Source organism: Diorhabda carinulata, chromosome 5 (genome assembly GCF_026250575.1).
Source record: "Diorhabda carinulata isolate Delta chromosome 5, icDioCari1.1, whole genome shotgun sequence".
In the NCBI taxonomy this organism is placed as follows: Eukaryota; Metazoa; Arthropoda; class Insecta; order Coleoptera; family Chrysomelidae; genus Diorhabda; species Diorhabda carinulata.
The window spans coordinates 4,031,449-4,055,115 of NC_079464.1; the positions used below are offsets into that span (position 1 = coordinate 4,031,449).

The 23,667-nt window shown below is 29.9% G+C and overlaps 2 protein-coding genes across 10 annotated transcripts in view; one reads left to right on the forward strand and one right to left on the reverse strand.

The window, feature by feature from the left end:
- On the forward strand, positions 1-23,585 carry LOC130894434 (vinculin). Of its 9 annotated transcripts, none has more exons than XM_057801285.1 (20): positions 11-245; positions 1,952-2,059; positions 4,011-4,193; positions 4,247-4,750; positions 5,627-5,706; positions 5,762-5,992; positions 7,828-7,924; positions 7,981-8,344; positions 9,547-9,780; positions 9,845-10,042; positions 10,098-10,189; positions 11,979-12,066; positions 12,197-12,229; positions 13,368-13,475; positions 13,702-13,761; positions 15,871-15,909; positions 16,062-16,183; positions 18,363-18,492; positions 18,696-18,899; positions 19,979-23,585. In XM_057801285.1, exons 1-20 carry the CDS (start codon positions 189-191, stop codon positions 20,149-20,151), a joined length of 3,105 nt encoding a protein of 1,034 aa, XP_057657268.1. In that variant the 5' UTR covers positions 11-188; the 3' UTR covers positions 20,152-23,585. The 9 variants fall into 9 exon arrangements, with proteins under 9 accessions (XP_057657267.1, XP_057657262.1, XP_057657268.1 ...); XM_057801276.1 differs by lacking the exon at positions 15,871-15,909 and adding an exon at positions 18,973-18,993; XM_057801277.1 differs by lacking the exon at positions 15,871-15,909.
- Positions 1-23,667, reverse strand: part of LOC130894451 (uncharacterized) — a 692,198-nt gene that overhangs the window by 16,914 nt on the left and 651,617 nt on the right. The window lies entirely within an intron of this gene.

A 23,667-nucleotide genomic window follows, 5' to 3' on the forward strand; every position in this document is an offset into this window, starting at 1 on the left:
AGGGTTATAATATCTATAAATAACTTCTTTAGTTTTCTTATGTTTATTATCACAGTCTTGAGACATATCTAATCTCTCCTTAAAAGTTCGCGAGAGTTGGTTGAGTCTGCATATAAATTCAAATTTTCGAATTGGTATAATTTTTATTTTATGTTTATTGTGTTATAATCTACGTATAACAATTGAAAATGCCAGTTTTTCATACAAAAACGATTGAATCTATTTTAGATCCAGTTGCACAACAGGTAAGGACCCTTATACCTTACAAATTTACTGCCAAGTTTTATTATTGTCACGTATTTTTAGAAACTTTAGTCATACTTGTGTTATGGATTGTTTACAATTTGTTTTTTTATCCTTGTTCTAATTAAGACTTTTATCTTCTAATTACGATCTTTAAAGATATTTAGGTAATTTCATAAAAAGAAATGAGTATTTATTTTTTAATAGTGTGTTAAATTAACTAATGTAGGCGTTGCCCAAGTTCCAAAAACATTGTTTATTTCACGAACCGAGGCCAATATAATAATTTACTTAATGGTCATGATCTTGAATATAAAACATTATTTTTAACCATCAGTCATAGTAATAAACATTTGTTTTGTAAATGAAATTGAACTGATTTTGTATTAAGTACATTTTCACCAAACCAAATAAGGTCAGGAATCCTTTTTAGATTGTTTACAATAAATTGTTAATCAATATGAAACGTTTTAAACCCACAGTTATGGTAATATTCATTGAGACACCTACACATACCTACTTTTGTCACATTTAAAGCGGTGTGTTAAATTGTGAAATTTTACAATAAAATCTTGGATATTTTACATTGTATAATCATAATACTTTTAATGCCTCGTAAATTCTAAATTATATTGAAAATAAATAATTTAGTCCTTTTTTGTTTAATGGAAACTAGAAATTTGATAAAACCATTAACATTAACATGAAGTTTGGTGTAGAAATTTTGTAAACCTAATATCATTGGTTCAGTCGCTTTTTCTTTCGAGACAGGCTACTCCTTTATTCAATTTCTGCATTTTATTTAAGGTTTAAAACGTCTTCAATCGATAATGCACGGTATTATGCGGCAAAACATCTGAATATTAATTTTACAGTTTTGTAGGTTAGGATTTTTCTTTTTACATATTAAATTAGTATTTGTATTAATTTTAATACGGGGGTGTCTCAAAAATAAGGTTATAGAATATTTTAAGTGGATAACTAAGATTTTATTTGGTGAAACTCGTTAAATATATTTTGAGACTCACAAATTTGTGATCTGCTTGGTATTGGTCCAAAATTTTTATGAAATAAGTCAAGTTTTTCATTGATTCCAGAGATTTTGCCAGTTGATAATTAAATTCGAAACGTATTTAGTTTAAATTAGAAATTCACTTCGAATTAATAGAAAAAGTATTAAAATATTTGCTATTTGATTTTATATATATATATATATATATATATATATATATATATATATCTTTTTTTTGTTTTCAATTCGTGAATAGACAAAAATTTCTTTAATTTCGAATTTTTTCAATTTCTTTTTTTTTTCTCAATCAATTTTGGTCAAAATGTTTTCATATTTATTTGATTATTTTATTGTATTTTTCGGAATAACACTATATTCAGGTTTTTCTGAAACTGGCGCCAAAATAATTGGGGCATTGAGCTGAAATTACAGGGGGGTGCTTTTGAAGGTTAGATGTATGCAGAAAAAAATCAGGACGATGAAAGATTTCGTAATATCGGAAATAACGGACAATAAACTTGTTGGAATATTGACTAAAGTATGAAATTATGAATTCTATGTTTTACGACCTAGTTAATCAAAAAAATATAATTAACAAAAATTCGAAAATTTCGAATAAACGAGGCGAATATTTTCAGAATTTTCTAAAATCAGGAGTCGTAGGATAAAAAATATGTTAGGAAATTTCATTTTCAGGTTTCAAAATTGGTAATTCTCCACGAAGAAGCTGAAGATGGTATACCTATGCCCGACCTTCAACAACCAGTTAGATCAGTCAGCAATGCTGTATTTAATTTGGTCAAGGTAATGAAAATCAATTTTTTTCAAACTAAAACCATTAATTTTTGCATTTTAAATTTATTATAAATAACATGTTTCCACAATGTTCGTCAATCACTTCATTTGACAGTAAATTTCGTTAATATTGAGTGAAATTGTTTACTACAGAATTGATTTCAATGAAATGATCCATTGTTGAAAGTTAAATAAATAAAAAATATATTAGCAAACTGATATTTTTCTAAAACTACTTTATAAACCTCCAAATTCATAACAAAGAATATTATTTCAACTCCAATGTGAATGGGGATAATTTATTCGCTTTATAAGACTTCCCGAATAAATTAAAACGAACATTTGTGGACAGTTTTCAGGGAAAACGGGGGGAAACCCCTTTGCAACTCTTTATATATTTATTTCGTTTCCACTATTCCGTTTTTAAAGATAAAAAACATTTCTTGGAATGATTTATAACACTTTTAATGTGATTTAGTGGTCGATTCGTCATTATTATAGATAATTGAATCATATTTTTTGTTTTATCATCATTATCATATATTTTACGATTATCAGTATAAAAGGATGTGACTTAGTATTTCATTCAATAATTTTCATGAAATATGATTAATAATAATAATAATAATAATAAATAGTAGTACCTGATATCAATTTTGATTTTTACCTTCTGTTAAATCGTTTGCAGTAATCACAAATTCCTTCATACTAAATCATCTTAAAATTCCATTATAGTAAAAATATTGTTATTTATTTGTACAATTAGTCAAAATACAAAAAGCACCAAGTAAAATAAAAGTATTATTGTCGATTTTTCATAACTTTTAATTTTGCAAACGATTAATATAAGTTGTTTATATTCTTTTATAATTCATGGGACTCAAACTTCAAGTGTCACTCCTTTTGTTATTTATGACGGGTGACCAGATCACTTATATTTAGATGGTTCCATGATATAAATGCTACAAAGTGTTTTCTTCATGGATGGTGGTTCACTATTAGCTTTGCTCCAATCTGCTAATCTGAACGGTTATTGGAAGCGATTAAATGACAGTTCCTGTAACTGTACAAGTCGGTCGGAACACAAAACAGAATCGTTCGTTTAACGTAATCTCTATTGCGCAGAATCTTACCGTACCAAGGACGACTCTATGACGAGTTGGAACGAACCTAGAATGTCTTGTTCTGATTAAATTCAAACCTTAGTACAAATAAGTAAATTTAAAGACCAATTTTACCAAAAAAAAATTAAAAAATGTTTTATAATTATGTGATAATAACTTTTTGAGAAAAAAAATACATTTTTCCTGATAAAAGATTACATACTGAAATGGCTGACTGAAATATAAAATTGAGATCTTAAATTGGGATTGTTTATAATTAGAAGCCATATTGTAAAACGCTCCATTTCTTTCAAAGAATTAGAGAATAAATAAACAAATAGGATAAATTATAATTGGTAGAATAATAGGAAAGATTTAATTCAAAATCAACAACCAGAACTAATGCACTATTAACATGTAATTTTATATTTATTCAAACGTCATTTTTGCTATTTCTATTTATGTTAGCAGACCCATCTAGGATACCATAGAGAAAACAATGAATTAGCTCGACCTTGAGACCTCTACCTCTAAAATTAAACTTTTCACAAATTATGATCGGGTTAACCCTATCATCATTCGGAAACTGATCGTAATCCTTTCTGCCCTGATAAATCAGATAGTAAATGCGATATATTGATGGATTTTTTCATTTTTCTATGGTTTTTTGAACTGATTCCCCTTAAATTGCTGTCTAGTTACAATTCTCATGAACAGTGAGTGGATGAATCGTTGATAATTGTTCAATAACAGTTATTAAATGCCCAAATTTCATATATTTGTCCTGGGTTGGGATCAGCAATCAGATGATATGTGATTTATCTGACCCAATAACATAGTTTGTTTTTTTATATAAGGTTGGTCGCGAAACAATCAACAGCTCAGATGACGCCATCTTACGTCAAGATATGCCAGCAGCTCTTGTCAGAGTGGAGCGCTCTTCCAAACTATTGGAAGAAGCTAGTGATATGCTTAAACAAGATCCCTTCTCGTCTCCGGCAAGAAAACGATTGATTGAAGGAAGCGGCGGTATTTTACAAGTACGTCTACTTTCCCTCTCAATCGACTTGTGTTTAAAAAACTTTTTTTCCAGGCAACTTCAGCTCTACTTTTATGTTTTGACGAATCGGAAGTGAGAAAAATCATCAAAGAATGCCACAGGGTTCTCGATTACCTCGCCGTCGCTGAAGTTATCGAAACTCTAGACGAACTCGTTCAATTTTTAAGAGACTTGAGCCCTTGTCTTAGTAAAGTTACTAGAGAAGTTAGTGCTAGAGAAAAAGAATTAACTCATCAGGTACATTCTGAAATTCTGGTAAGATGTTTGGAACAAATAAAAACATTGGCACCGATATTGATCTGTTCAATGAAAATTTACATTCACATAGTGTCTCAAGGTGGAAAAGGCGCCGAAGAAGCAGCTGAAAATAGGAATTATTTGTGTCAAAGAATGACTGACGAAATTAATGAAATCATCAGAGTTTTACAGTTGACTAGCTACGATGAAGAACAATCAGATTTGGATAATCTTACAGTTTTGAAGAAGCTACAAAATGCAATTGTTAACAAAATAAACGCCGCTAATGATTGGTTATTTGTAAGTACAATTTGTGTTATTTAAATTCGACTTTTTGATCAATTTTTGACAGTTTTCCTTTTAAATTGTTCAATTTTTATGTTACCACAAGTCTTATTTGTTTCGATACTAAATTTCAAAGTTAATTTTGATTTTCAAGCCCCAATTTTTGGTATGTTTACTTTGGTAATTTACTGCCCACTTGATACCTCCCTTAGTAAATTCCTCATTATGTTCTTCACAGATACATACTTTAAAATCAAGCTTTGACTATATTACCCCAATAAAGAAACTTTTGGGGTGTTCTATACTGAAAACAGTTTTTCTGTCATATTTAGAAACATCCTTGATTCAAATTGATGTCATTTAAGGATTAATTAGATGTTACTAAATTATTTTTAATCCTTTCATACCATTTTTATTGAATATTTATTTATTACTTTATTAAATACTTGTTTTATGTTATTTTAAGCTTTTACCATCAATTTTTGACATTTTTCTTTATAAATTGTTTAATTTTCATTTTACTAAAAGTTTTAAATGTTTCGATACAAAGTTTCAAATTTAATTTTGATTTTTCAATCCCCAATTTTTGGTATGTTTACTTTGGTATTTTACTACCCACTTGATACCGCCCTTAGTAAATTCCTCAATATGTTCTTCACAGATACATACTTTAAAATCAAGCTTTGACTATATTACCCCAATAAAGAAACTTTTGGGGTGTTCTATACTGAAAACAGTTTTTCTGTCGTAATTTAGAAACATCCTTAATTCAAATTGATGTCATTTTAGTACATTTCTATAAAACTATTCATTATTTCACTATAACATACATCAACATCTAACAGTTTTGTGAATATTGAAACCGTTTACTGACACTGAAACCCTCTTTAGGACCCTACTGCTGTTAGAGGCGGTGTAGGTGAAAAATCTCTCAGACAGATAATTGATGCTGCCCAAAAAGTAGCAGACAGGTAACATTTCCATATTGCAAACGAACAGTTGCCCGAATGAACTATTACATTTCAGGTGTCTCCCGCAAGATGCTCATGCGATTAAAAAAATTTGCTCTGATCTAACCACCATGACGGACGCTTTATGTGAATTGAGACAAGACGGTAAAGGTGCGACTCCACAAGCCGAATCATTAGCCAGAGGAATCAGGGATAAATTAGGAGATTTACAGCAAGCAGTGATGAATGCCGTTGTGGCTGTGGATAAGACTGGATTACAACAGACTGCTCATACTGTACAAGGAAGGTGAGTTCAATAATTAATTTATGATATTTAATAACATCGAGGTTGAGTATGTTATAAATTGGATTTTGCAAAAGGGTTCATTTGAACTACTCACACGGTCACAACCTGTTGCTTATCTAATCTACTGTTTTTATACATTTTCATACAAGGTGATGTAATAAACAAATTAAAAATAGATGAACAGCACTAGATGGAGAATTATTAGAGCCTAATTATGGAGATATATCATACAGGGAAGACTAGAAAGGAGGTGCACGTATAGAGATAGAATCTACCTGGTTTTTAATGGATTAAAGATGCTGGAAGGTGTAGGAGTAGACAGTAGGAGTTTCCAGAAGAAAAAAAATTAAAGAGAGCATTAAATGTACTCGATATGTAAGGGTAAAATCTGAACTATTGTATGGTTGTGTTTTGAATTTGTAAAAATGATTGAATATTTTATAAATTGGATTTTGCAAAAGGGTTCATTTGAACTACTCACACGGTCACAACCTGTTGCTTATCTAATCTACTGTTTTTATACATTTTCATACAAGGTGATGTAATAAACAAATTAAAAATAGATGAACAGCACTAGATGGAGAATTATTAGAGCCTAATTATGGAGATATATCATACAGGGAAGACTAGAAAGGAAGTGCACGTATAGAGATAGAATCTACCTGGTTTTTAATGGATTAAAGATGCTGGAAGGTGTAGGAGTAGACAGTAGGAGTTTCCAGAAGAAAAAAAATTAAAGAGAGCATTAAATGTACTCGATATGTAAGGGTAAAATCTGAACTATTGTATGGTTGTGTTTTGAATTTGTAAAAATGATTGAATATTTTATAAATTGGATTTTGCAAAAGGGTTCATTTGAACTACTCACACGGTCACAACCTGTTGCTTATCTAATCTACTGTTTTTATACATTTTCATACAAGGTGATGTAATAAACAAATTAAAAATAGATGAACAGCACTAGATGGAGAATTATTAGAGCCTAATTATGGAGATATATCATACAGGGAAGACTAGAAAGGAAGTGCACGTATAGAGATAGAATCTACCTGGTTTTTAATGGATTAAAGATGCTGGAAGGTGTAGGAGTAGACAGTAGGAGTTTCCAGAAGAAAAAAAATTAAAGAGAGCATTAAATGTACTCGATATGTAAGGGTAAAATCTGAACTATTGTGTGGTTGTGTTTTGAATTTGTAAAAATGATTGAGTATGTTATAAATTGGATTTTGCAAAAGGGTTCATTTGAACTATTCATAAGGTTACAACCTGTTGCTTATCGAATCTACTGTTTTTATACATTTTCATACAAGGTAATGTAATAAACAAATTAAAAATAGATGAACAGCACTAGATGGAGAATTATTAGAGCCTAATTATGGAGATATATCATACAGGGAAGACTAGAAAGGAGGTGCACGTATAGAGATAGAATCTACCTGGTTTTTAATGGATTAAAGATGTTGGAAGGTGTAGGAGTAGACGGTAGGAGTTTTCAGAAGAAAACTATGGTGATCCACTAGTTTATGGAAGAAATCAGTAAAAAGGCTGCTTAGAGTGCACTGTGGTCTCGTTATTGTGGTAAAGGTTAAACAAAATAACCACAAAGATTAGATGAAGTATGAAGTACAATTCTAGGTTAATAGACAAATAAACTTCATTCTTAAAGCCTAGAGTACATAAGATAAAGAAATCTGGAGATTGTAATACAGAATTAGATGATTATGTACTAGAAGGAGGTATTTGGGATATAAATAAAGAAGACATAGTAATTTGGTGATTTTAGAAGTGTCAAATGGAGTTATATGAGTGTTTGTTTACAGTTGATGTGTTTTTAGGTTAGAGCAGGCCAGAAAATGGTTATCGAACCCAGGACATGACGACAAAGGTCTCGGACAAAGAGCAATAAGTGCAATTGTAGAAGAAGGAAGAAAAGTAATTAATTAATTTAATATATTCGTGAAATATTTTCAAAATTTCGTTTTTTTAAGGTCGCCGATGGTTTACCAGGAGTCCAAAAGGCCGAAATCCTCCAACTCTGCGACGAAGTGGATACTTTATCTCATCACTTGGCCGATTTATGTCGTCAGGGTTTGGGTAATACCCCCCAAGCACAGGAAGTAGCCAGACACCTTTCGCAAAAATTACACGAACTGAAAGAAAAGATAAATCAGGCAGTCGTTAATAGAGTAGTGGAAGATTTCATAGATATTGTAACGCCATTGAAACAATTCACGGAAGCGGCTCTAGCACCTGAAGGTACACCAAATAGGGATCAGAACTTCGCAGACAAAGCAGCTAATATACAACAGTTCTCGAATAGAGCAGTTAAGACAGCTAAAATGGTAGCAGCAGGTTTGTATACAAAATAATTGATAATTAAATTTTGTAGGCACACAACAGTTTCAAATTAAATGAAAAAGAAATCCAATACCAAAAGAAATATAATCAGATGTACGAGAAAGTGAAATAAAGAAGATAACAATAGTGTAAGACAAAAAATAGAAGAAATAAATTAACACGGTGAAATTGGAGGAAGAATAGTGTAAGAAGGAGATTAAGAGGATAATGGGAATGACAGAAATATATAGAAGACATGAAACACAGCGAAATTAGTCGAAAGATAGAATAGAAGAGCAATGATGAGAAGAAATGAAGAGAAATATGCAAAAAAATAGTGAATAAAAAGGGTAGAAGACGGAAATTGATAAGATCAACAATAAATATCATACAAAAATACAAGAAACAAGTAATATAACATATAAATTAAAATACTAAAGATGTATAAAGAAATACTGATAATAGTTGGAAGTAGACAAATAATAAATGGGAAAAAAGAAGATTTAACAAAAAAAATAATAATTAATTACAGTAATGCGATAGGATGATGCAAATGATACAAAAATGGAGCATAAAGATAAAAATAAAATAGAAAACAGAAGAAATGAAGAATAAAAATAAAAACGATAAAAAGGGATTAGAGAAAAAGAAAAATAGAGTCAATTAGGGAAGCAATGTCATGAAGAAAATGAAGAAGGTGAAAACGTTAAAAACAGATGATAAAAATAGGCATAGAACAAAAAAGATGATAAATAAATGCAGTTGAATGAAAAGAGAGTAAATTAGGGGACCAATGTCATAAAGAAAAGGAAAAAGAATATGAAAATGTTGGAAATAGATGATAAAAATAGACAAAGAATAGAAAACAGGATAAATTAATATAAAAAAGAAGAATTAGGTAGAAATGTCATAAAACGATAATAATAAACATAAAACAAAAAATAAAATAATTTGATACAATAAAACGGAAAGAGTAGAGATTATAGGAACACCTAAAGAAAAAAAATGAAAAGAAAGGGATAAATGATACAAAATTCAACATAATTGATATAAATAGATAGAAAATAGTAAAAAAGAAGAAGTATATAAACACAGCGAAATGTTTAGAGGTTATTATATCACAAGGAGATGAAAATATAGTTGTAAATGAAAGAAAAAAATATTAATTTTTTTTAAATAAATTCATTGCAATCCACTAAACCAACTAATTTTTTTAGGGGGAAGTTCAGGTAATAAGAAATTAGCGGAAGCCCTCCAATGCGCCGCCAATCAAGTCGAAAGTCTAACTCCCCAATTAATATCTGCCGGAAGTATCCGTATGAATTATCCGACGTCTAAAGCCGCCGACGAACATTTCGAAAATCTAAGACAACAATACGCAGATACTTTAACCAAAGTTCGTAATTTATGCGACGAAGCCACCGATTCCGGCGACTTCATCAAAGCCTCAGGTAAATATGAAAACGTACAAAACTCAGATTCGAAAAAATTCAAAATTTCGTTTGTTGTTTTTAGAGGAGCAAATGAAGAAACACACTTTCTTATGCGAAGAAGCCATAAAGAATAGACAACCGCAGAAGATGGTCGATAATACTTCTGCGATAGCCAGATTGGCTAATAGGGTTCTCCTTGTGGCTAAACAGGAAAGCGACAATTCCGAAGATCCTAATTTCATAGAGAACGTTAACAGTGCTTCTGATCTATTACAAAGCGGTATGCAGATAAAAACTTTATTCGAGTGTTTTATTAATGTTTTTATTGTTTTTAGCTGTTCCACCGATGGTGCAAGATGCTAAATTGGTTGCCGTTAATCCAGCTGATTCTAACGCTGCTTCCAAGTGGAGAGATTCCAATAAAGCTGTAAGATATTCACAATGTCACTGTAAAAACGAAAATTATTTGATTTTTCTTAGTGGGATGACTTCCAGAAACTATAAGAAAAGACACAACGGTGTAGATGAATTTTTGTATAGAAATTATTAAAAAGAGATATGGTAGTTCAAATGTACCTTTTCTAATTTCAAAGATAGTAACTATTTATTCAGATTCCAACTGTAAGATATTCACTATAAGTTGAAGTTGTCACTATAAAAATTGAAAATTCTTTGATTTTTCTTAGCAGGATGGTCCAGTTTGACATTCCGAGACTATGAGAAAAGACACAATGATGTAGATAAAGTATCCTGTTGGGAATTTGTATAAAATTTGTTTTGCTGAATGTCTACATCCCTTATTAATAATTTGCGTAACGAGTTTAAAGTCTAGTAATAAAAAAATACTGAATTTGGTTCTATTCATCAAAATATTTTCATTCGAGAATGATAAAAAGACTTTTCCAGCTTTTTTTTATCGTTTCTATGAAAAGATTTTTCCTTCGGTACAGAAAAAGCTCGTATTCCAACGATTACTTTGTAAATTTCTTTTCTTAAAGTAGAATTTTTATACATGAATTATTAGAAAAGTTGTAGTAGTTCAAATGTACCTTTTCTACTTTCAACAATACTCATTGTTCCTTCGCCTTAGATATACAATTTTATTTAGAAAAGTATTAGCTTTCCTTCTATTCATCACGATATTGTCATTCGAGAATGATACAAATAATTTTCCAGCTTTTCTGTATCGTTTCTATAGAAGGATTTTTATTTTAGGCTTCTGTTTTAACCATAAGTTTTCTATTTGGTTGATATTTCTTGCCTTGAAGCTGAATTTTTCTTAAAAATGGTGAATAAATCGTTGTGGTAATTCAAATGTAACTTGTTTATTGTTGAAATATACACACTGTTTATTCGATTTGCAAATAAAATGTTATTAAAACAAAAGATGTAGATTTAGTGTTCCACTTAGTAATTTGTATAAAATATGACCGAATATTACAACTAAATATATTTTTATATGTTTTGTTAATTCAACAATCATCACATGATCATTTGAATACACAATAAATTAACGGTTCTAGTAGTTCAAATGTAGCCGGTATTTTTTCAACAACCATATTGTTTGTCTTGCAGAACATTTAAATTGAGAAACTTTTTACATTTTATTTTGAAATATTAATGATTTTTCTTATTTTTTAATTATTTATATCCAAAAATTGAAGTAGAATAGAGAAAAATAGAAAAATCTATTTTTATATTGTTGGATAATTACATTACAATCATTCCATCATGATTTCGAAGATACACATTTTTCAAATTATTATTAAAATGTAAATAAACGATGATAGTAGTTCAAATGTACCTCGTTTATTTCCAATGATTCTGTTTCTTCGCCTTACAAAAACAATTTAATTAAATATTGTTCTTTTTGATAAATTTTCTTTGTTTTTTAATTTTTGTTAACTTCAAAAATCGTCCTATAATTCTAAATATATATTTTTTTCATAAAATCATCACAAAAAGTGAATAAACGTTTGTGGTAGTTTAAATGTACCCAACGGTTTTGAAACAGTGATTTTTTTTTTCTAATAATGAAAATTAATAGAATAAGTAGTTCAAATGTTGCCTAATTTTCTAGCCATTTCATCCTTCTTAAACACAGAACGTAACATATTCAATGAATGCATATTTATTTATATACGAGGAAAAGAAGAAAATTCTAACCTAACAAACACTCTATACAACATGGTTAATATTTATTTTTATATTTTTAGTTGTTGAACGCCGTTGGACAAGTTCGTCAGGCCGTTCAAGTTAATCCAGATCTTCCACCATTACCCGACATAAATTCATTGAATTTAGGTAATTTTTTTTTGGAAAAACAGATTGTTTTTTGTACATTTTTTTCTTTTAAAAACATTAACTATAATTTAGTATAACCCGCTTAGTAGTTACAGATGAAAATATTAATAATTAATTGTTCTTTTTTCAGAAACAACACCAAACCGTTACTTTATTGACAAAGGTATACTTTGGGTGCTTTCTAGAATTTTTTTTTCAATAGAGCATTGTACAAATACTTTGATTTGATGAAAAAACAATTGTACTAATTTTTGGGATACCCTGTACACTTTAGGGACGAAAATTTTATTATAAAACATATTTTACTGTGAATTTCAGTCTGAAAAGCACTTGTGACGAAAACTTTGGTATTTATACAAGTATTGTCACTACGAATTATCCTTATACTGTTTAATATTGACAAAAACACACCCTGTACATTAATAACTAGAAAAAAAAACAAGTTTTCAAATCTAATAGTTCAAATTATCGAAAAATTAAATAACCGGTTCTAGTAGTTGAAATGTACCTTCGTCTATTTCCAATGATTCACTTCGTTTCTTCGTCTTACAGATACAATTTCGTTTGATATTGTTTTTTTTTTGAAACATTAATAAAACTATTGAAATCAGAAACATTTTTTTGCATCTAGTAGTAGCTTTATTTCAATTAATATTCAATTTTTCTCATATAAAGCAATTTAATTGAATTTTGTGATACATTGTACACTTTTTGAGATTTCCTGTAAATTATTTGGAATGAAAATTTGGTTACAAGTGAATTTTTGTTTAAAAAACACTCCCTCATAAAAACTTTTTGATTTATAAATACATCTAATCTAATTTCAATTATACTTTTTAATTTCAACACTCTGTATATTAGCAACCCAAAAAATAATCTAAAACACTGGATATTTTATTTTGGGCAACTCTTTATTCGTTTCACATTATTCCTTCCAATCTCCTTTTTGTTATTCATTATTTCTTTTTCTAATTCTAAACGTTTCATCCAAATCTCTTCTTCATCAGAATTCATTTTCGTTATTATGTTCTTCTTAGTTGAGATTCTACAAAATTTTGTTTCCTCTTTATTTTTTCTTACTTTTTTTTTGCTCCTATTTTGGTAGTTCCAGATAATAAAAAGATAAAAGGAACTACCAATTTGCCAATAGTCATTCTAGATTATTATTTTTTCAATTGATTTGTTATAAATTTTTTTACAATGCTTTTATTGAAATTTAATTGTATATATTTATATTGAAATATTAACAATTTTTTTAATTTGCTGAGTAGTTTTAACACCTCTTAATGCACAATTTGTAGTTGGCGAGCCATTGCGAAATACACCAACGCCCAGCAGGGAATCGGGGACTCTGAGTCCCACGCACCAACAACAGGGGCGTATTAGTCCCTTGCCGAAATGGGCAAGAGGTATTATAACCTTACTTAATCTCATTTTTTTTCCTTCCATTTCAATTTCCGCTTTCGATTTATTTTCAATTTTTATCAAACTGTTAACGAAACATCACATTTTCGACACCAATAGTTATTCATTAATATTTTATTGATGTTTGGTTAATATTGAAATAAAAATTGATTTTTTCTTTATCTCAATTCTTCTGTCGACTACTAATATCTTCCTTTTGCCGTCTTTTAGCCGAAAATTCCGATTTACTATGTCAAGAATTAGCTACTTCCAACTATATTAACGAAACAGGTAAATTTCCATGTTCCTTTTTCCATTAGCACGCTTTCCGGGACTCCGCTTTTGTGCCTTTTAGAATAGTATTTCCAAAAATGTAGATAAGCATGTAAATACTTTGGGAAAAAAAGCTTTTGGTTGGTAGTTAGTTGCAAAAAGGGAAAATTTATGGTAACGTTTCGACATTTTTGTTAGTTCCATATCTAACTGCTATATTCCAGATAATTTTAAGTTGTTGCTTCTAGAAATTTCTAGAAAACCTAGTTCTTAGGCAATATAAACCAAAAACAGCACCGAACTAGCTTGGATGACAATAATCCTGTCATTTTGACAATTTTATGTTTTTTAATCTGACATTTTAGATATTTCCAGATCATATTTTTTGAAATTCCTAGAAAATCTAGTTCTTTAAGCCATATGAAGAAACACCAGGGTCGTACTAATCGATAATTTGACGTTTCACGCCTGTCTAGAACATTTTAGATCCTCTCTTTTTGAAATTTTTAGAAAATCTAGTTCTTTTGGTCATATGAAGAAACACCAGGGTCGTACTAATCGATAATTTGACGTTTCACGCCTGTCTAGAACATTTTAGATCCTCTCTTTTTGAAATTTTTAGAAAATCTAGTTCTTTAAGCCATATGAAGAAACACCAGGGTCGTACTAATCGATAATTTGACGTTTCACGCCTGTCTAGAACATTTTAGATCCTCTCTTTTTGAAATTTTTAGAAAATCTAGTTCTTTTGGTCATATGAAGAAACACCAGGGTCGTACTAATCGATAATTTGACGTTTCACGCCTGTCTAGAACATTTTAGATCCTCTCTTTTTGAAATTTTTAGAAAATCTAGTTCTTTAAGCCATATGAAGAAACACCAGGGTCGTACTAATCGATAATTTGACGTTTCACGCCTGTCTAGAACATTTTAGATCCTCTCTTTTTGAAATTTTTAGAAAATCTAGTTCTTTTGGTCATATGAAGAAACACCAGGGTCGTACTAATCGATAATTTGACGTTTCACGCCTGTCTAGAACATTTTAGATCCTCTCTTTTTGAAATTTTTAGAAAATCTAGTTCTTTAAGCCATATGAAGAAACACCAGGGTCATACTAGCTTGGATGAAAATGTTATGCTCGAAATTGAGAATCTATACACAGTATTTGTACTATATTAGCAACATTTCCCTTGATTATGTCATTTTGACGTATGTTACTATTTATATTAATAATCTATGCACGTCTAGAACATTTTGGATACTTCAAAATTCTTGTTTCTCGAAATTTCTAGAACATGTCGTTTGTTAATAAAGGACTGGTTTAGTAGACAATATCCATATAAAAAAAAACTTGATACATTTTGGCAACATTGTACTATTTATATGTCGTTCTGTAGTACAATCAAATCTTCTAGATACTTTTTGGACCTCACTTGTTGGAATTTCTAGAAAACATCATTTAACAACGTCAGAACCTTAATATTATACTGAAAGCAAAAAAATTAGTAGCAATATTATATTAACACTATGGGATTATAGGACTAGTAGCCATTTTGTAATATTCTACATATCTTTTCATTTTTCTCGACTCAAACATCCCTTCCAAGAGAATTTCTCAAATTTTGCTCAAATTTCTTTTACCCTCTTTCATAATTTCAAATAATTACCCAACATGATCGCACCATTGTTGTAGTAGGACCTTTGAAGATGTAAAGGCATATAACACTGTATATATTTAATTAGCAATGGTGGAACGCTATTTGGTGGAAGCTTGACTAAATAAATGCTCGTTTTGTTCTAATATGCTTACTAAAACAATACGATGAATTTCACTGATTAAAAATTGTAATTTAGAGGTTAGGTGATAGTATTTCTAGAGTCATTCGAATACTAACATGTTTACCAAAAAGGTGTTTCCAAGTAACTGTATTATTAATATAAAAAATTACAGGTGGTTTACAAAAATTTCCCGAATGACTTTATTAACACTATTAGTTCTTAACCTCAAATTTCATTTCAACTTTTCGATATTTTATGAAATAATGTGTGTGTGTGTATATAGTGGAATTATATTTTATCGTATTGCCTATTTTGTTGAACGTATTTTATTTTTACATGCCCATCCAGGAAGATCGAGATTTATTCCCGATTATATAATAGAAGACGGTAATTCGTGTTGTCATAAAGCTTTAAAAATATGTATTGCTATCTGTTATTTTTATTTTTTTGATTCTCATCTCTAACATCAATCCATTGTTTGAATGTTTACGTTTCTCACTGTATATATGGCGTTATATTTTCAATGGTTTCTTGTTTAGATCAAGCACCGCCGCGTCCTCCTTTACCTTACGAAGGAGTTCCAGTCAGACCGCCTCCACCTGAAACCGACGATGAAGATGAAGTATTCAAAACGGCACCGCTCCCAAGTCAACCGATTATGGTAATTATTTAATTTTTACTATTCTACTTCCCCTCGTATGTATAATTAGCTGTAGATAGTATCGCCTACCCCCCGTAGATTAGCTTTAATATTAATTTTTGTTGATTATCTATCTAAGGCAGTAAAAATGACGAAAAAAAATATTTACATAATTATTCATTAAATTAATTTTTGATTTAATTTTTTTAAGGTTATGATTCATAAATGTCCAAAATATAATTTTAAAGACTCGAGTTTTTTTCCGCCTATTTTGGATTTTTAGGAGCGTACGGTGAAGATCGACCTTCTATACCAATTTCGAGTTATAGTCCAGTCGAATTGTGTTCGTTTTTCCAGTTTATTTCGATTTATTTAATTAATTACTTGGATTTTTTTTTGAGGAGACTATTTTATTTTAAAACCGCCTATTTTCGATTTTTAGGAGCGTATGGTGAAGATCGACCTTCTATACCAATTTCGAGTTATAGTCCAGTCGAATTGTGTTCGTTTTTCCAGTTTGTTTCGATTTATTTAATTAATTACTTGGATTTTTTTTTTGAGGAGACTCTATTTTATTTTAAAACCGCCTATTTTCGATTTTTAGGAGCGTAGGGTGAAGATCGACCTTCTATACCAATTTCGAGTTATAGTCCAGTCGAATTGTGTTCGTTTTTCCAGTTTGTTTCGATTTATTTAATTAATTACTTGGATTTTTTTTTTGAGGAGACTCTATTTTATTTTAAAACCGCCTATTTTCGATTTTTAGGAGCGTAGGGTGAAGATCGACCTTCTATACCAATTTCGAGTTATAGTCCAGTCGAATTGTGTTCGTTTTTCCAGTTTATTTCGATTTATTTAATTAATTACTTGGATTTTTTTTTTGAGGAGACTCTATTTTATTTTAAAACCGCCTATTTTCGATTTTTAGGAGCGTAGGGTGAAGATCGACCTTCTATACCAATTTCGAGTTATAGTCCAGTCGAATTGTGTTCGTTTTTCCAGTTTGTTTCGATTTATTTAATTAATTACTTGGATTTTTTTTTTGAGGAGACTCTATTTTATTTTAAAACCGCCTATTTTCGATTTTTAGGAGCGTAGGGTGAAGATCGACCTTCTATACCAATTTCGAGTTATAGTCCAGTCGAATTGTGTTCGTTTTTCCAGTTTGTTTCGATTTATTTAATTAATTGGATTTTTTTTTTGAGGAGACTCTATTTTATTTTAAAACCGCCTATTTTCGATTTTTAGGAGCGTAGGGTGAAGATCGACCTTCTATACCAATTTCGAGTTATAGTCCAGTCGAATTGTGTTCGTTTTTCCAGTTTATTTCGATTTATTTAATTAATTACTTGGATTTTTTTTTTGAGGAGACTATATTTTATTTTAAAACCGCCTATTTTCGATTTTTAGGAGCGTAGGGTGAAGATCGACCTTCTATACCAATTTCGAGTTATGGTCCAGTCGAATTATGTTCGACTTTAAATTTTTCTTGCTTAATTCTATTACTTATAGGTGATTTAGTGAAGTAATAAGTTGTATTTTTTTATTTAAGAAGATTTGTAAACATTGTAATAGCACTTTATGTATAATATCTTATTCTAGCATGTTATTTACAGCAGTTAACAGAAAAAATATTTGTGATATTTAAAAAAGGGGCTTAGGAAACGTTTGTGAATGAAAACGAGTTGCGATAATTTAATTTATCAACCATTATATTGAATTCATTATACAGGTATAATGAAAATTAATAATAATTGTTGCTAAGCCCAATTTTAACCGAAAACTGTCAACTTTGACTGGTCTATTACAGTTGTATTAATCTACCATCGGTTGTGTCTGTGTTTTCGGTTCTCATTTTGATAATTTTGGGCATAAACGACGTGCGGGTGTTTTCAAGGTAGTAGATGTCAAAAAAATCAAAAATTTACCAGATTTAAATGAAAATTGACATATTTGGTTCTTGAGTTTTCCCACCTCTTTATCGACTAAGTCAATTAACAATGGAATTCCACATTAGGGTTGTTAAATTAAAAAAATTGTCTTGTATTTCATCAATATGCATACTATTTTAAAAATCCGGCAACGTTGTTTAAATGTGATTTTATCCTCACTGTTTGTCGTTCATCAATTTTTTGGTTTATAAAAAGTGATGTTTGATGTGAAAATAATATTGAAAAACAAACAAAATGCTTAAATACAGGTGGCAGCCCATAATTTGCATAGAGAAGTGAGACAATGGTCTGCGAAGGACAACGATCTAATTGCTGCTGCCCAACGGATGGCAAAACTCATGGCAAGATTATCGGAACTTGTTCACAACGATGATAAAGGTTAGTACCACAAAATGTCCCTTTGTCACATCTTTAGTACCCAACGGTGTACCAAATGATCATCATTAAACACCCTACATTGATTTAAGGACTATTTTAACCTCTATAATTTTTTTACTACAAAAATATTTCATTATTTACGTTTATTTGTTCAAAAAAAAAACCTTTTTTTCTGTTATAAATCTAATTTTCCCAAAATTTAGGTTCCAAAAGAGAATTGATAGCTACCGCTAAGGCCATAGCCGATGCCAGTGCTGATGTTACTAGAATAGCCAAGCAATTAGCTAGGGAATGTACCGATAAGAGAATTAGAACCAATTTACTTCAAGTTTGCGAAAGAATACCGACCATAGCTACCCAATTGAAGATACTTAGTACCGTTAAAGCCACGATGCTGGGATCTCAAGGTAATTTTGAAATATATCATTTACGAATTATTCCATTAATTTCGTTTTGCTGTACATTTCGCTTGCTAACCAGAGTTTGGAAAACGATATAAAGGTAGGAAATTTTTGTAGTATCTTTTCTTTAACAAAAAATTCCCATTTCCAATTATCTCCAAAATAAATTTACACTTGACAACATCGCATAACGTTAGTTGATTCAAATGATCATGTTAAGCCAACAAAATGTGGAAAATAAGAAAATTATCGTTTTGATCCGTGTTTTTGGGTTCACTCTTTATGGATGTACATCAAAAAAAAAGGAAATCATAATTTTGATCAATTTTCTTGGTTCATCCTTTATAAATCTACGGTCGAGACAAAAGAGAAACGTAAAAAAAGGGAAAAATTATAATTTTACTTAATACTTTGGTTCGTTCTTAACATGTTGACCTACATCAAATCAACAAAGACATCCGAAGTCAAGAATATTGTGTTTGTGGTAAATTTTTTTGGTTTACTTATTATAAAAACATAAAAAAATATAGGAATTCGAGATTTTTATCAATTTTTTAGATCACTTGTTATATATTAGTCAACCAAAACACCCAAAAAAAAAGAGAAATTATAATTTAGACCATTTTTTTGTTCACCCATTATATATAGATATATGAGTCAAAGAAAATATGGTTCTTGGTTCATCCGGTATATATCGAGTTGGGAGCCAACAAACATGGAAAAACTATCATTTCAATCAATATTTTTGTTTCACCCGTTATAAAATGACGTATAAGTCGACAAAAACATCCATTTTGTTTACTCTTTTATATCAATAATACATATTCATAATCTATAAGAGATTATCCCTAGAATTAGTTATAAGGTTGCCAAGTTATATGACTTGAATTTAAATTTAGTCCAGAAAATAATAAGATTATAAATAAATTAGTTTTTAAATAAAATGACAATTATATAGTTATAATTAAAAATATAATTTTAACGACCGATTTCGACGATATTGCGCCTCATCAGTACGATTTATATTAACAAATATCGATGCAATAACGATTGATATCTATTATATTATTTATTCCAATTTACAGGATCCGAAGAGGATCGAGAAGCTACCGAAATGTTGGAGGGTAACGCTCAGAATCTAATGCAGAGCGTAAAAGAAACCGTAAGGGCAGCCGAAAGCGCCAGCGTTAAAATACACGCCCAAACCCACGGAAAACTGAGATGGGTGAGAAAACAACCGTGGTACGCGTACGCTTAAATATTCATCGAAGTATATACATTCGAAGACAACTACCCCATGAGCTTTTATACGCTAATGACACTCGCGTTGTTTTATATTGACAGCTAATGTTATACCAACTTCGTTTTTTACCTAACTGTTTCTATTTTATTATTTTGTTACTTATCTAATTACTATGTTTTCAGGTATCGGTCTTTCTAATACCCATTTCCACTGTTTTCTTTTCCAATTCCTTTAGTTAAGCTGCCTAGGACTTTTTAGTCTTTTATACCTATTTTCTTCACTGTCTTCTTCTTCTTCTTCTTCTTCTAAATTATCCAAATTTCCTTAGTTCTGTTTATTTTTTTGTTTTTCTATTCTTATTTCTTTCACTATCTCTGTCTCTGATGATGATTCCTGTCTCTATTGTACTCATTTCTTTCATTATCTTCGTATTCACTTCCTCCAATTTTGCTGTTTTTGTTATTATTATTTTTTAATGTCTACGTTGTAAGGTGATTGATGAAGCTTCCTGGCTCTTATACAGCTCTGCATCCTCATTTCATTTTTCTCTATTATTGCTTCTTATTTTACCATTTTTCTTAATTCTTTGTTTTAAAATAGCTAAAAAGACTTTAGTCTTTTTTATATTAAGTTCCTTAACTGTTTCCTCTCCCAATTATTCTAATTCATATGATTATCTTCATTTTCTTTTATTACTCTTCTTCTTGTGTTCCATTTTCTTGAGTCTACGTTTCATAGTGTCAATTAAGGTTCCAATTTCTCTTATATCCATTTCTTATTTCCCGATTCCTCTAATTCAATTGTTTTTCTTCATCTATTCTTATTTATTTTGCTATCACTGTCAGATGATGATTTCTGTCTGTGTTGTACTCATTTCTTTCATTATCTTCATTTTCATCTACTCCAATTAAGCTGTTTCAACTGATGAAGGTTCCTGGCTCTAACCATTAGTTTCCTTTTTCTCTAATATTGCTTCTTATTTTGTCTTTTTTCTTAATTCTACGTTTCGAAGTATCAATTAAGGCTTCGGTCGCTCTTGTATCAATTTTTTTCATATTCTTTTTTAATACTTCTAATTCAGTAGTTTCTTTTCTTTTTATTTCTAATTATTACACAAGTTATCTTCTATTTTCTCTTATTTCTTCAACAATTTCCGTTCTCATTTCCTATTAGTCTTCCCCATTTCCTCTTATTCAGCTGTTTAATTTCATTTTTCTCTATTATTGTTTCTTCACATGTTAATTTTTTTGAATCAACATTTTGAAGTGCCAAATGTGGTTTTAGTTCTCTCCTATATCTATTCCTTTCGTTCCCTTATCTCCAAATCCCTCCGATTCCTGTGTTTCTGTTATTGCATCTTGTACTCATTTCTTGATCTGTTTTCTTTCTCAATTCCTCTAATTCACTTTTTCCTTAATTTTTTTTTCCATTAATGTTCCTTTTCCAATATCAACATTTTCAGGTTTCGTAAAAAGTTCTATTGCCTTTTGTACCAATTTCTCCTTTGTTTCCCCAATTCCTTCAAAGTTTTTTCACTTTTCTTCCCAAATCAAACCATTTCATCTGAAACTGCAGTTACAGGTGATGTGAGAAAAGTATCGAATACGATATGGCAATAAATTAGTATTTGATGAGCATTTTAATATTTGTTGTTTTCGAAGTTTTGTTATTAACGTTTGTTAATTTGTCAATTTAGTTTTATTTTTTTGGTAATTGACAATCGAGAAATATTTATAATTAATATATTTACATATAGATTATAGATAAATGTTAACATAGCACGAAATCAGTGTAGATTAAATACACAAGTGATGTAGAAGCTGCCTTGCCGATAAATAGCTATTTTTTTATAATGTTGTACTCGTAATATTTATCATAAAATGTTTTTTCTATGGAAAAATTACACATTTTAGTAATTTCTTTTTAAAGATTTTGACAAAACAAATGAAAAAACACGTTTTGGTCACCAAAAAATCTTTTCATGCATTATATGAGTTTTATTGGAAGTTTTTGATGTTTTAAATACAAATTAAACTTTTGGGCAGCTTTAAAATCTTGCTGAGATCTTTACCGGTAGAATCTTATATCAAAATCTTCCATGGGTACTTAAGAGTTAATAATTGTATTAAATTCTTTCTTATTGATATTCTCGACTTTTTCTACCCGAAAATCTATAACTTTACCCTATTTAATTAGATAATTAAAAATTAGCTATTGAAGGAAATAACGTTTCATGTTTTCTTAGTGTAGAGTGTAAAATTCAGCACTGGAATGAATCTCGTTCGTCGAATGAAATATTCTCAAATTTAAATTCATTTTAATTTATTCTTTTATTGTTAAAAATTGTTCAAATTCGTTTGGGGGGTAGAAAATAATTAAAAATTAACCTAAAAATAATTTTTTTATATATAAAAAACGTGTAAAAACCTTTTCAAGTTATTTAAACAGCAAAATTCATGTATTCTCTCGAGTTTTCATCTATATCTTAGTCACAAATGTGTAATTTTTTCTGATAATGATACGAGGACGAGTCCATAAGTCGGCGATTTTTTTAGTAAAAAATTAATTTCCAATTTAGGTTCCTTCAATCACTAAGCACTTAATCCAACGTTTCCTCAAATCTTTTATGCCTTCTGTAGAGCCATTTCATCAAGTTTGGAAACAAGAAATAGTCACTAAAGACTAAATCGGGAAAATAAGGATCAATTTGTAGATTTTCATATACATCAATTGTCCCGGTACAATAGAACTTTGTTCCTGACAAAATGTAGTAGTTCTTTTATCCTTTTTAAATCCATCCAATGAATTGACACAATATTCGTCGTTTGTTGTTTTACACCTTTTGATGTGTATAGATACAAAAAATATGGGCTACTATGACTTATTGACTGATAATCTTATTTCCTCTTTATTTGGTGTTGAATCACCATCAGAATCATACTATTTGGTCTTTGGTGTATTGTGATGGCCCCAATTTACGAAAACTTGTACGTATTGCGATCAAATAACATTGTGGTAGTTCTCCAGTAAATGTAGTGCCCAAAAGTGACCAAGTCAAGTTTTCCACAATTTCCAATCGAGGTTAACACCATATTTAGACCTCAATTGTGCTTTTATGACCTAAAGAAAATACAGTAAATCACTTTTTACATGTAAAATTAACTAAACGAAGCAGCTTGTACGAATTGACAGATTTCTGTTGACATATAGGCCGATCAAGAGATTGGAAATTCATAAAAAAGTCGCGGATTTATTGACAGATCCTTGTACTAGAAAATTAAGTGCAATAGTGCCAAATGTTTTCGTTTTATTCTGTAAGCAATAAAATAAGTGGCTGAAATTGTTAAACGCTCTTAGATATATTTATACAATGTGCATTGATTTTGTTTATTTTTTATTATAATGGAGTGAAATTTTATGCGACTAAATATAATATTTATTTACACTCACCCTTGTTTTCATTCCAATTACCCACAACTGTCATTTCACTTGACTTTAGCACTTCCGAATCACACCAAAGAAAAACTGGAT